This window comes from Haliaeetus leucocephalus, unplaced genomic scaffold, assembly GCF_000737465.1.
Source record: "Haliaeetus leucocephalus isolate CR32 unplaced genomic scaffold, Haliaeetus_leucocephalus-4.0 Scaffold173, whole genome shotgun sequence".
Taxonomy (NCBI): Eukaryota; Metazoa; Chordata; class Aves; order Accipitriformes; family Accipitridae; genus Haliaeetus; species Haliaeetus leucocephalus.
This window is the reverse complement of record NW_010972609.1, coordinates 15,114,167-15,127,486: the sequence shown is the minus strand read 5'-3', so window position 1 is coordinate 15,127,486 and position 13,320 is coordinate 15,114,167. Positions and strand designations below refer to the sequence as shown.

General features: G+C 39.4%; 1 protein-coding gene across 1 annotated transcript in view; it reads left to right on the top strand.

The window, feature by feature from the left end:
- The window catches only part of KCNQ1 (potassium voltage-gated channel, KQT-like subfamily, member 1), a 368,288-nt gene that overhangs the window by 238,507 nt on the left and 116,461 nt on the right, over nt 1-13,320 (top strand). The window contains exon 12 of the mRNA XM_010563880.1: nt 12,747-12,822. Coding sequence (XP_010562182.1) covers nt 12,747-12,822 — 76 coding nt within the window. The remainder of the gene's footprint in view (nt 1-12,746; nt 12,823-13,320) is intronic.

The following is a 13,320-nucleotide window of genomic DNA, read 5'->3' as shown; positions in this document are numbered from 1 at the left end:
CATTGTGAGCTCTGCTTGTGCTTTGAAGCCACAGAAAGAAATGGAGTTCACATACCAGAGTAGCTAGTCCCAGCCAGTTTCTGTCTCCAGCATATCAGCTCATAAAATTTCCCCTGTGCTTTTGCAATAGTAATAACCTGGCATATTCTTTAACTATTAGATTGAACCGGAGAACTTAGATGTTTCAGCTCAGATTTTCCACATAAAAGATAGCAACCTAGTTAATAAGTGTGTATCTAGAATTCTTCTTAATATATAATCTACATTTCCTGTCTTGAATGTTTTCTTGTATGTACAAGTTTTTCAAGTTTCTGCTGATCCCTCGCTATGCTAAGCAAGCGTGTAAGTTCAGGCATGTGTTCTCCCATTGACTTCAGTGAGTCTACTCATGCACGCAGTCCTATACCCGCTTCGGTGAGATGGGAGGCTTCAAAGCAACTTGGTACGTTTAGGCAGGAACTTTTGCACAGGATGTGCTTTAAAGAAGGGTTTATCTAGCTAGCCGTTTTGAACACATAATTCAGTAAATGTGATACAGTCCATATTTTTAGTGGCTTTCAAGCTGTGAAATGCCTCTTCCTTCATACCATTTGGTTGGTAGCCATCTGGTTACATATGGAATAGGTCAGATTGTCACAGTTATTTAGGTACCTCATGAGATTTTTCAAACTGTGTATATCAACCTCATTGGATGGGCTGATAGACATTTTTGGAAATCCCAGTGGGGACATTCGTAGGTGTTTGTATGCAAATATCATCTTTGGTTCACAAGAGACAAAGGTGAGATCTGGATCTGAGCATCTGCAGGACTAAAGTGAAGCAAGGGAGGTTGTACTTGAAATTGGACTGCAGCTTTAAAAAGCTATAGTGATAATAGGATGAAGGTGAAGCAGTTGAGGATCTCATCTGAAATTTTCCATAATGTGCGCGTTTGTGAAAAAATCAGTCTTTGGTTTGAAATTATTTAAAAAAAAAAGTCATGGTGACTATTATGTTTATTGAGATTTGCTAACACACTATGTGACATATCAAATGTTAGTCATAAGAGAGAATTGTGGTAGTAACACAAATTCTCTCTTACTCTCTCTGTTCTCCCCAAATCTTTCTTTGCAAGTACAATTACATAAAACAGTTTTAGCAAGCTATTTCAAAAGGGCTCAGATTTTTTTAGGTTGTCTCTCTGATTATTGTAGCGCAAAATTTTAGCCATGACTGCATTTTTTGTATGCTCCCACAATATGCCCAGTGGCTAAGACTGAATTCATTTTCATGCTGCGTTTTTCTACTGTTCTCAGGTAGCTACTTCTTCACTTGAAAAAGAATTGGGTGCCCATCATTGCCACGTTAGAGACACTTTTCCTGTGAACTGCCACCTTTTCAGTGAGGTACAGAAACACCCTAGCTTTTCACCAGGAGACATGGAGAAAAGTACCACTGCACTGAACTGCAGCCAATAAAGGGACAAAGGTTGGATTACCATGGGCAAATACTGTGTGTGCAGATGAGTGATCTTGCAGTAAGCTTAAAATTATCTTTCCCCTTCTCCTTTCAACTGTCCCAGGCTGGTTGGTTTAGGGTTTGCTCTAAAATATTACATCGTTGTAGAGATTTAATGTGACCCACCATCATACTTTTATTTCACACCGAGCCCGTTTCTGGTTTTAATCATACTGTTGTGTCACGTATGTGAGTGAATTTCTGGAAGTACTGGAACGCTGACCCTGACAAGGTATAGACTAATGTCTTTTGGCAATGCTGATATTCCCATCCATTCTTTTACATTGTGGTTTTTTATTTAAAAAAAAAAAAAAAAAAAAAAGGCTGTGTCTTAGGATTCAAGTTTGAACAGGCTATGCTGGGTTTGGGGGTTTTTTTTGTCCAGTGAGCTGTAAGAGAGGCTAAAATGGTAGAGAAATTGTTGGGGATCCCAAAAGACAATAAATAAATGCTCTTTATATCATCTTAATGCTCTTACGTATTTCTGAAGAGAAATTATCACTAATGTGTTAGTATTAGTTCTCCTATTGCCTGATTAAGGAGTTTATAACCTTATGGTGAGACGACAGGCTGCTAGTTACTTCTTTCCCAGTGAAATATAGCCTGATATTCAAAACCCAGAGGCCTGTGTTTGCCAGGTCTTGCTTTATAAGAGAGATCCTAATCTCAACAAGATAAACGGCTTAAATAAAAGTTGATGAAAGAACAGTCCGAATAGTGGATTATGCTCTAACAGTTTTACAGTGCTTTGCTTTGGGACAATTCTGTGCTTGTGTCCTTAGGGAAGTTGGTCGAAGAGCTGAAGTTTTCAGTGTTTACAGAATTGTATTCATCTTGATTTTTACCAAGTTAATTTCTGTTCAGTGCTTGCATATTCATTTTCATTTTGTACTGGGAAGAAATTATAGGGAAAGGGTTAAGAGCATGCTTGCTCTTCATCTGTTTTAAATCCATAAATGTGAGCCCCTGTGCTGTTTCTAGGTTTCAGATTACGCTCTGTGATTTATAGGAAAAGGCTGTTCTCCACAAGTTGAAATCCCATGTGTTTCTCCACTATTGTAAAATAACAAATCCTTGAGAATGCTTCCAGTTGCAAAAGTTGCAGTTTTGAACTACATTTGTAACTGCCTTTTTTTTCTGAAGTGATGGCATTGACGTGGGAAGTGAAGTCCCCTTGTCCTAATGCTGTCTGTTCAAGGTTTGCCATGCTTTTCATTGCAGTTTACACAAACTATAGCAACACCCTTATGTTTATAGTCTTCTATCACTTTATTTTTGGAGGATACACCCACCGAAACGTGCAGCTGTGAGCAGACACTTATATCATTCTGCATAAATTACATCCAGAGCCCCTACAGAGATGGCAGGCCAGAAGCTGCAGTGACCTAACAGTCCATCAGCTTCCAGTCCCTTCCAGTGTCCCACGGTGTAAATAGTGCAGAATTTGGCCTTGTGTTTTTCAGTTGATTTCTGTGGCAATGATGGGGTTTTTTTGGATACAGTATGATTTCAGAATATAGTGCTTAGAAAGGGCTTCACAGCAGTGACTTCCATCTTCTCTTTTTCATTATTAAATGGCAGGAGAATTTGCAAATCATCTCTGTAGCTGAAAACAAGATGGAAGGTGTTAGGATTTCTGAAATAGGATTATCAAGGATTTTGGTAATGTAAATATTGCTATTCAGGTCAACGGCCTCTTCCTTTCAGATATTTTTTCCCACTGTAATTCCTGTCTCTGCAACAGAAAAGCTGCTTTATTTTGTTAGTCACAACTGTGTAATGACTTTCATTTGTGTGGAACAGCTGAGATACTCTCTCAATTTACCTCCTGTGCCTTGGTAGAATAGCCTGAACTTGTGAGGGTGTATGAGTGAATCTAACCTCTTGCCTATGATTGGTTTTACAAAGAAAAAACAACTTTCTTGTCTCTATTCACTATTATTTAAAAATACACTTATTACTGAGATGCTGGGGAAAAAACCTGAAGGACGTTCTGGCTAAAGTCATTGTGTGGGGTTGAATAAGTAGCAATGCAATATTGGTTTGACCTTCCATGGATCCCCTGTGAACTGCATCAGTAGGTGACCTAATAAAAGCTTATTTCTTTTGTCTCAAAACAAAAGGTTAAATGGGATGATGTTAGTAGTATTACGTGATGAGTGTTAATTAAGATGTGGGATAGAGCATATATTAAATTAGCATGTTAAAGTATTATGTAGAGTGGAAATGAATAATTGAGAATTCTTAATGAGTTGATCATAATTTTGATGCTTTTACATCTCATACTCAGCATTAGATATTTTTGTGTACAGGTGGTATCTGATGTATATTCTGGGCAATGCAATTTAAGTCAAATAGAAAAGCCAAACTCAGCCTTGAGTTTGCAGTGGTCTTATAACTCCCTGCAATGAATACAACAAAGAGCTACCGTGTAGTGTTAACAACTTCTTGAGCATAATGAAGTACTGTAACATCAGCTGGTTTAATATTCAAAGGTTATTGTAATTTTAATAGGCCAACAACAGAGAGGCAAGTAACCATAGGCAATATGGGTTTTTTCTTCCTAGTATCGCTGATTGTAGCCCTGCGTTTCCTTTTATAATCAGAGCTGTGGATGTCAAGCTCTGCAAAAAATACTTTTTTTAAGCTGAAAAGATCGCTCTTAAACAGATGGTGCAAAATAATAACCATGGCTTTCCATGTGCACTGAACTACAACTCTGTTGTGTTCTGTCTTCAACCTCTTTAGAAAAGGAGTTTAATGTGTCAGACTATGTCTGTAAGACAGTGTCGTACATTATTATTTACTTATCTGTGATCTCATTTGTGTCTCGATACTTTCAAATTGCTTGACCTTGAAACTGTGTAAAAAAGCAACTGCCTTCTGACTCAACAAGTTGCAGAGAGTAAAGAGCTGAATAAAGGCTCACTGTGATTTGATATAGGTATCAATATCAATTGGTATTTGGTAATGATATCACCAAAGTTGGGGAACAATAGCCAATTCTGACAAAATAGGAACAGGTTTTTATATTTTTCCTGCTTTCTCTACAGGGTATTTCAGTCCCTTCCAAAAATAATTTTTACTTCCTCCCCCACCGTCCTTTGTGCAACTCTTCATACCCCGGTAACAGACATAAGTAAAAACAGAATTGTGAAAACATATAGCAAAGGCGATTTGGGATGTACAAGAAATCTCATGCTGTTGCCTGATTTCAACACAAACTTTTATAGTAAGGGTTATGTTCTTAGCTAGCATCATTGTGGGCAGACCACAAAGGAAATCTCTGATGCTATATCTGTTTGCCCCAGCATACCATTAGTTCTGAAAACGTATGCATGGTTTTTATTCTAGCTACAGCAATTTGTCTTGGTTCTAGACATGCTATGTGTTGGACCATTTCCCCCCAACAGAAGTTGAACAAATTTGAGTGTTGCACTCCAAAATCCTATGCTGTTTAGGTATTCTGGATCCTCTTCTGTTTAGCTGGAAATCAGTTTTTGTTTTATGTGTCAGGGTATGCTGAGGAATAGTGGGACAACTGGGAATGGAGTAGAGGGTCAGCATGTTTGAAAACTTTGGTTTTAATGGTGTGTTTATCTTCCTTATCCTGTGTCCAGTCTCCCAGTATCACATAAATGCTTTGCAGAAAGCCCTTCTTGAAAGTTCAGTTGTAAAACGATCCACCTGGAGTTACAGCAATGTAGTTGTGCAGCAGTATAGATATTAGAGAGTTTGTATTTTGGGTGAGTTATGAAGCCAAGCCCCTTGTGAGACTTGTGTTCCCTATCAGAAAAACAGCTTCCAAAAACTTCTGTACTTCGTGCCATCTCTTGCTGGTCCACATGGCAGTTATTATTTTTTACCTGTGCTAACTAATGGTCAGGAGAGCAGTGGTTCTTTCCCTTCTCAGGCCTGCATTTAAATATTCATTTCAGATTGCCTTGATATGAGCATTTTTTAAAGGGCTAGACTGATAAGCTGTATTTTCCAGAGTTGCTCTGAGTCTCAAATTGCAATTAGTGCCTGAAACAAGTCAAGTCACTTGAGCTTGCTTTCCTCTTTCCATATGAACTCCCACCTCTGGCTTCCCCACCACCCCTGGGAGACCTCTCCTAGGCGATCGGTGCAGAGCTCGGGATTCTTTCTGACCTGCCAAATGTAGCTGATCAGGTTTCCCACCAGCGGCTATCGCTGCGCAAAGGCTCCCAGAGCAGGAGAAGAGCTCCGTGCTGAAGCCAGCGCGTGTGCCTTTCTCCAGCGGTATATGCCGGTGCTACATCTCTGCCGAGGTGCGACTGAGAGCTGGGGAGATCGCATCGCACTCTGAGCTGTGGTTGCAGAGCTGCCCACCCCTCGGGGAAGCTGCATCTTTCCGACAGCTTCCCCTGTTTATATACCATGCTCCAATGGCATGACTATGAAAAACCTACATAATTTTTTTCCTTTTTGAAACATTTCTTATAATAGTATGCTATTTTTATGATTAACTGAAGATATTAAAACATCAAAATCCTTCAAAGGCAATGTTATTTTTTAAACTTGTTCTTTTTTTGCATATCTCTTAAAAACCCACAAACCAAGCTAAACCTGACTATCTGTAGAGAGAAGAGGATTGCTATAACTACATGAAAGGATTTCTGAGTTAAGCCCATGACTTTTGAGAAGGGAGACATGAAAGCTGCTGTAAAATAAAATATAGATCTGTTAAAAGATGGCTGTGGATTTAAAATTACGTGTTTTAAATAAAAAAAAGACCAACCACAGATAGTTGGGAGAATACGTAGTGGGGGGAGGAGCTTACAAATGTTAATTCACCTTAAGCTAATTCCCCTGGGGCTATGTTCGCACTCAGTAAATAATAACCAAGATGTTTACTGGCTGAAGGGTTCACCAAAAGAGTGAATTTGACATTACTCTTACAGAGTATTCTTGCAGAGTAATTTTTAAATTTATAATCACTAATGCTCCTATGGAAAGTCAGCCCCTGCAGTGCCTTAGGTAGGGAACAGAAATTACATTATGACACGAGCATTTAAGTCAAAGCCGCTCATATTTGCAAAACTAAACACTCAAAACATACTATTCTATAGAAATTATTGATCAAACTTCTTCATAGAAATCATTTGCTGCTGACATTGAATTACTCAGTGCTTAGATGAACAACTGCATTTGATGAAATCTTATGTGTTCACGACCCATTTGCAAGCATGAATAAGAGTTCAGTAGACCTAGATCTTTTGTAACCAGATTACTTGTTCGCCAATAATTACTAGAATGCCTTTGCTAAGACCAAAGAAATTTTAAAAATCTAGCTTACCTGCTATTTGTGATTCTCCTTGTTCTATATATATTGTTATTTCTGTATTCCTATTGCATTCAAACCTGTGAAGACCCTGGAGGTGAGGACTGTGGGGGGTAGCTGAATTCATTTCCTTTGTCTTGTCGTTAGTTTCCAAATTTACTTTCACAAATGGATGGGAAGTCCAGAAGGCAAGGTCTAGTAAAGAATGTTTGTCATTAAAAATAAACACATTCATACATTGAAAATGTTATGGGAGCGTTTATGTAAACACTAAGCTTAGCTGAAGCCCATTTAATAAAACTTCAGTTTTGTAACTGGTTTGCTCTTCAAGTGTCGTCATACTTTTCTAACACTTCTGGGCAGCTTTTACTGCTTGGTCCTTAAGATGGTTTTTGTGAATCATTTATAGGCCAGGGTATATTTTGAGAGCCCCTGATAAACGTAACATAATGGTGGCAAACAACAGTTGCCAAGCTCTCGCAACAAATGAAAGGAAAAGCTGAGTAGCCCACATTATTTGAAATAATCAGCGATTCTGATTTTGTTCCTGGGTACAGTGATCAAACATTTCCTATTACAGAATACACAGCAATGCAACCTAATCCCTTTTAACTTATCACATCTAAAATGTTGCCCAGTATGGAGAAACTCCTATCAACTGTAATGGGCAGGGAATGACAGAACGTGTGAAAAGACAAGAATAACCTTGAGCCCCAGCAATTTCTATATCAAAAGCGCCTGGAGGACTAACGATGAAAGATTTCATTAAAGTTAAATGCACTAATGAAATGGCTTAATGCAGCTACTCTGCATCTTGTCCATCAGATTCTGTGACAAGGGATGCTTTTCAGTGCCTGAATGTGAAAAATATTTCGGTTCACATGCACAGCGTATTATTAAAATCTGATGTGTTAAAGGTAAAGCTCAAGTCTAAATAATGATTAGTGCCAAAAACTTTGGGCCAACCGACTTCAGCATTCTTTCTTAACACTTTAGCTCTGTCCTAAGTCAGAAATTTAAGATGACAGCAGAGAATTTAAATATGTTTGAAAACTGAGCTTGACTTCAAATCAGTGTTAGGTTTACTGAGAAATGGGTATTTTGTAAAAGATATTATAAATCTGTGGTGCTCTCCTACTGAGTTTTCGTTCTTGTTAAACTCTTTCTGAATAGACAGTGTTGACCTTTTAACTCCGACAATATCAGCGTCCGTGTAGGTTGGGAGGTCTGTGCCAGACATTATGGTCCTGATAATAAAATGTTCTACAAATAAACAAAAAGGCAAGTGTTATAAATAGGAAATTAGCACCACCTTTCCTCTGTCCTGTTGCTTAAATATTTCTGTTAACACTAAGCCAATATGTAGAACACCTTCCTGAGATGAAAAGGGGAACAAACTTCTAATGGCATTACTAAGGACTTGATACAAAATTCAGCAGCTTTGTAAGGACAATAAATAATTTCTAATTGGTAATTGTTTTTCCTTTCTTGTCCTTTAGTGAAAGAACCGTGTATTTCAGAATAGGGATTAATTTTGTAAAACTTCATTGAAAAATAAAAGTTTTTCTTTTTCTTGAAACATAAAACAACCAAACCATGCAACTACTTACTTCCTTTTTTGTAAAGCCACCTGGTTTTTGTAACCAAAAACCTTAGCCTTCGTCCCAGAAAGCATTCTTCTAGGGTGGCCCTGCAGGTCTCCATGCAGGAAGGAGGCAGGCGGGTGCTGGCTGAAGCTGGTGACATTCACTGTGGCTGTCAGTGAGTGTGGGACTGGGGAATGAGCCACACCTTGGGAAACCTATTGAGGTTTTGGCTGGCTCTGTTGTGAAAAATGAGTAATATTGAAGTCAAATGTACAAACAGCTGCATTACAATAGTTTGGGGCATTTATAAATGTATAACAACTTTCTAACCAAATAAGAACGGCTGTAAAATTACCTGAAGTTCTTCAGCATGCTTGTTTTCCAAATCACATGAAACTCCAGTCCAGATTTCTGATGGGCTAACGAAGACATCAGGCTTCCTCCAAATGACTTGTTCTAGGTTAAGTATCCTAACAACAAAAGGAGGCAGGAAGAACCAATGACTTCTAGTCATTTTATTCTGTCAGGCTTTCTTTTGTAATGTGGGTGTTCAATCCATTGTATTTTGTTGCCGGGGATTTTTTAATCCTCATTTCTTATGCTTTGAGGAGTGCCTGCATCTGCAAGGTTACTTTTTCAGTGCACAAATAATGCAAACCTGGTTTATACCTACAAATAATGTAGGTTTGTATGAATGTGTTGACCCTGTTACCACCGGGGTGGTTTTCTGTTGTCGATGAGTTGTTATATCCTCCTTCATTCTTCCGGATCATTCCTATGGGTTCTGACAATGTTATGGCTTCACTGGCAGTTTTGGGACCTAATTCTATAAGTTTAAGTCCACGGGAAATGTCATGTAGTATGTGCCACGTTCAAGGTGATCTCAATGTCCTGTTTATGTTGAGAAAGAAAATTACTGGTAGCTGAAAGCTATTGGCAATTTTTCTTCAGAAAGGTGCAGGCTGAGATGTTGTCTGGTATTGGAAGCTTGATTTTACAGGCATACAAACTACTTCAGTTTATTTTTTAAGGCAATATGCTGATGGTTATTGGAGTCACTCAAATGGTGATTGGCCAGTCCCTTTGGATGTTGGTTATCGTGAGATTAATGGGTATGGTGAGGGTGAGGCTCAAAGCCTGACGAACGCCCAGGAGAGGAAAATAGCTTCGTTAACTAAAGGGCAACAACCTTGTCTGCTGACCTTGTTGCTAATGCACTTTTCAAATAAGCTTTCTCCTAAAGCTAGGCAAAACTAAACGTGTGAAAAATGACGGATTTGAATTGCAGGAGAGCTTGGCTCCCGCAGCTGCGCTGAAGCGGGTGGGCTCTGTGGAGTGTCCCAGTAGTCCCTAAAACCCCTTTCCCCGGGGGCTGCGGGAGGGCGGCTCTGCCAGCGGACACTCGCCCCGCACGGCAGTGCTTCTCCCGAGGGCATCTCCCGCTCGCTGTGGGGACGCGTGCGCAGCGGAGGCGTGTCACAGCTCTCTGTAAGCACTCTCAGATGATGTCATCTCCCGCCACGCTCCTAAAGAAAAAAGGACTCGTGAAACTCTTGCTCTGAGGACGGTAATGTATTGAGTGGCTAGCTGGCAGCTAAGCACGCTGTGTGTCCGCAGAGGTTGCAGGCAGCCGTTCTTTAACCAGAATTCAGAGACGTCACAAGTGGCTGAACAAACAAATATCGCCAGTTAATGGTTAAGCTCTCAATTTACTGAAGCGTTTGTTACCAGTTTGCAAAAGAGATCAAACAACCGTGAATCATAACCTTGGCTACTAATTAAATCCTTTATTCCCTTCCCTCATCGCAGAAGCATTTAATCTTGGGGAATCAGGACAGCCTGTTGTGCAGAATTAGATTTTACAGCTTAAGCGGAAACAAGCTTACTGTAAGGTTTCCTACTGGAGCTGGAAATGGCAAGGAATAAAATGAGAATATTAACTTTCCCTCCTGGCATGGAAGTTCATGTTAGCACTGAACAAGGATTGATGTAAAATAGCTGCATTGGAAAATAATTTTGGTAGTATACTTTTGTTATTTCACTGAATGGCAAACATAGTTTTTATTATCCATCTGTCTTGCTTATAGATGAGGCTCGTCATCTAGATAGAGAATGAGGGATTTGGTGTGCTTTACTAGTGACCGTCTGTCCCAAAGAAAAATATTTTACTCAGAAATAATGGACTGTGAAGAACAGCCCAGAGGAAATGAGGCCTAAACCAAGCAGTTTTATTGCAATTGAAATTTATTTCTATTTGTCATAAGATGTTTTTGTGTGCATCTATGTATAGGATGTATAGCTGCATGACAGTTACGCTTTCACACCTTTGATATTTAATAGCAAATTAAGCAGCGTTTATCTTTTTGTCTCCCATCTCTGTGAAGCAGAACTTAAAAACCCCAAACCTGCTATTTTCTTTGGTTTTGGGGGAAGTCGTCCATGTCCCTAGCAGCAGAGTGATGCAGCAAGGGCTCACAGAACCGGGATGAACTAGCGTTAGGCTAACTCAGCTCACTGGGACTCAAACCAAACAGGCAGCCATCCCAGTTAGGCGGAGCAAATTTCCATTTTTATAACAGGAACCATGATCTTGCAGTCAGATCTGCGGGAGCAGGGACCTGGAGAGAGTCTCTCTGAGGCACCTCAGTTACCTGTTAATAGGGAAGGGCCTCCCAGTACAGATCCAACTGCAGAGTCATGGATCGGTGTATAATTATTGAGGCACAGTTGCGTTATATAAATGCACTCACAGTCTTAGTGATCTGTAGACCTGTGGTGAAAAGCTGTATGTTATTAGTTTGAAAAGTGACTGTATTTTACACTGTATCCAGAGAAAGTAATCTTTTCTGTCATTGCTAAATCTGAACAATTTCTGTAACAGAAAGAAACCACCTGAGAGGCAGTATCTACAAGTAGAAAAAGAGAGCTTTTTTTGGTTCTGTTTTTGGCTTTGCAGAAAGCTATTTTCCCACTAAAAAGTGTGAGTTTTCAGGAATGGAACGCCCCAGCTACACTTGCCATGCTGTTCAGAGGACAGACATCCACCGTTTGCACATGCAGAACTTCTGTTTGCTGGGGGAAAGTTGTCCTGAGGGAATATGTGAATAGTCACTAAAATTCCAGGTTATGTTTAACTGAAGAGGCTTGGGTGATACCATGCTGTATCACACCAAAGACCCAAACCTGTACAGAACTTAAATATGACTTTTCCATCCCATGGTGAGTATGAATGCTGTCAGGTTCAGTACAGACAGGAAGTACTGCCTGTGACATCTCAATATGCTGGTCTATCAGTATTATTAATAATAATTTTATAAAGATAAAACATCTGGAATATCTAACTCTGCTTTTACTGCTGATTCCCCGAAGCCATCACTAGAAGTCTCTTTGGGCTGAGAGTTAGAAAGGCTATATGTTCATGCATTTAAAAAGGGAATAAAGATTGTGCAATAATGTCATTCAAGCGCATCTTGCTAAGAGTAATGGAATGAGCAAGTAGACTAAATCATCGGCACAGCTTAAATGTTTGATTTGATATTTTAATGTTAAGAAGAAAAATACATCATTTTTGCAAGCTTTGAAAAATTTAGAATATCTGTTGCTTTTAATGAACTGTTTAAAAAATAATGTCAGATACTATGAAAATCTGTTATTTTAAAGTAGAAAGAGCAAATTATTATTTCTTAATTCTGTTTTCAGTGCATATGCATGTGCATGAAGAGGGGGATATATTTGTTTGAAGACCTTTCAGATTATTTTGTCTTTATATACACTTACAGATCGGTTTTGGGATACATGTGTATGTAGGTGTTGCATCCAGTTACCACAGGATCGTTTGAGTTGTTTAGCAGTCAACAACTCAAAAATCTTTAAATTGTTATTTTAAAGTAATTTTTGAAAGACAAATTCATGGGAGTGAAGAAACATATTGTACAGGACTTGCGGGGATGGCGGTGAACCCACAAAAAAACCAAAAGCTGGATTTCTAGAGCGACCGTGTATAAAAGCTGCGTGTGGCTGAATATGCAGAAACTTGATAGCTTTTTTGGGGGGGGGGAAATGAAACTGGGAGAGATGGGTGGACGTTTGCTTAGACATAGGAGGAGGTTATGTGGACACCTCTTTTTACCGTGAAATGTATGCAAATCTAGCATAGGTCAGATAAAATCCTGGATTTTTATAGCCTTCTTGAAAGGTGGGGAAGGTCAACATAATACTGTGTTGTGCTCCCAGGCTGAATCACAACTACTTGCATTACACATTCACGTGTTAGTGAAGCATTTACTGCAGACCGTTATATTTATTGTCTGGATGGAGATGCTCTTTCACCCCACTCACCTTCCTCATTTTTCCCACAGGCTGCGAGAACACCACCGTGCTGCAATTAAGGTGATTCGTAGGATGCAGTATTTTGTAGCAAAGAAAAAGTTTCAGGTGAGTTGTGAATAGAAGGCTCCTTTTCTAAAGAAAACCTTTTATTCTCCTGATTCACTGTTTCTTTTAGAAACTTAAGAGAGACTAACACAATGCATTTCAGTAATGGTGAGGTACACCCACTATTCTCTTCCTCCTTCAATAGGGTGGTTGTTTAGCAGCAGGTTAGTCAACTGTGGATGCACTGGAAATGGGCTAAACTCCTGAAATGCAGTCTGAATTAAAACGTTATTTTCTGCTAATGGACTTGACCCTTCACCCTCTGTTATCGCTGTCTCTTTCTCCCAGTGCAAACATTCTCATATGTCTCCATTAATTCTGAGCTGTATGTTACTGTCATGCCGAGTCGGTAGGATTAGAGATTAAAATACTACCTCAGCCTTGTTTCTGTCTCTTACTCAATGATAATAAAGTCCTGATAAGAAACCGGGGTGGGAATTTGTTAGCGTATTGGAAGGTTTCGCCTTCCTTTTCCCTTCTCCCCTCTGCACAGGTAGG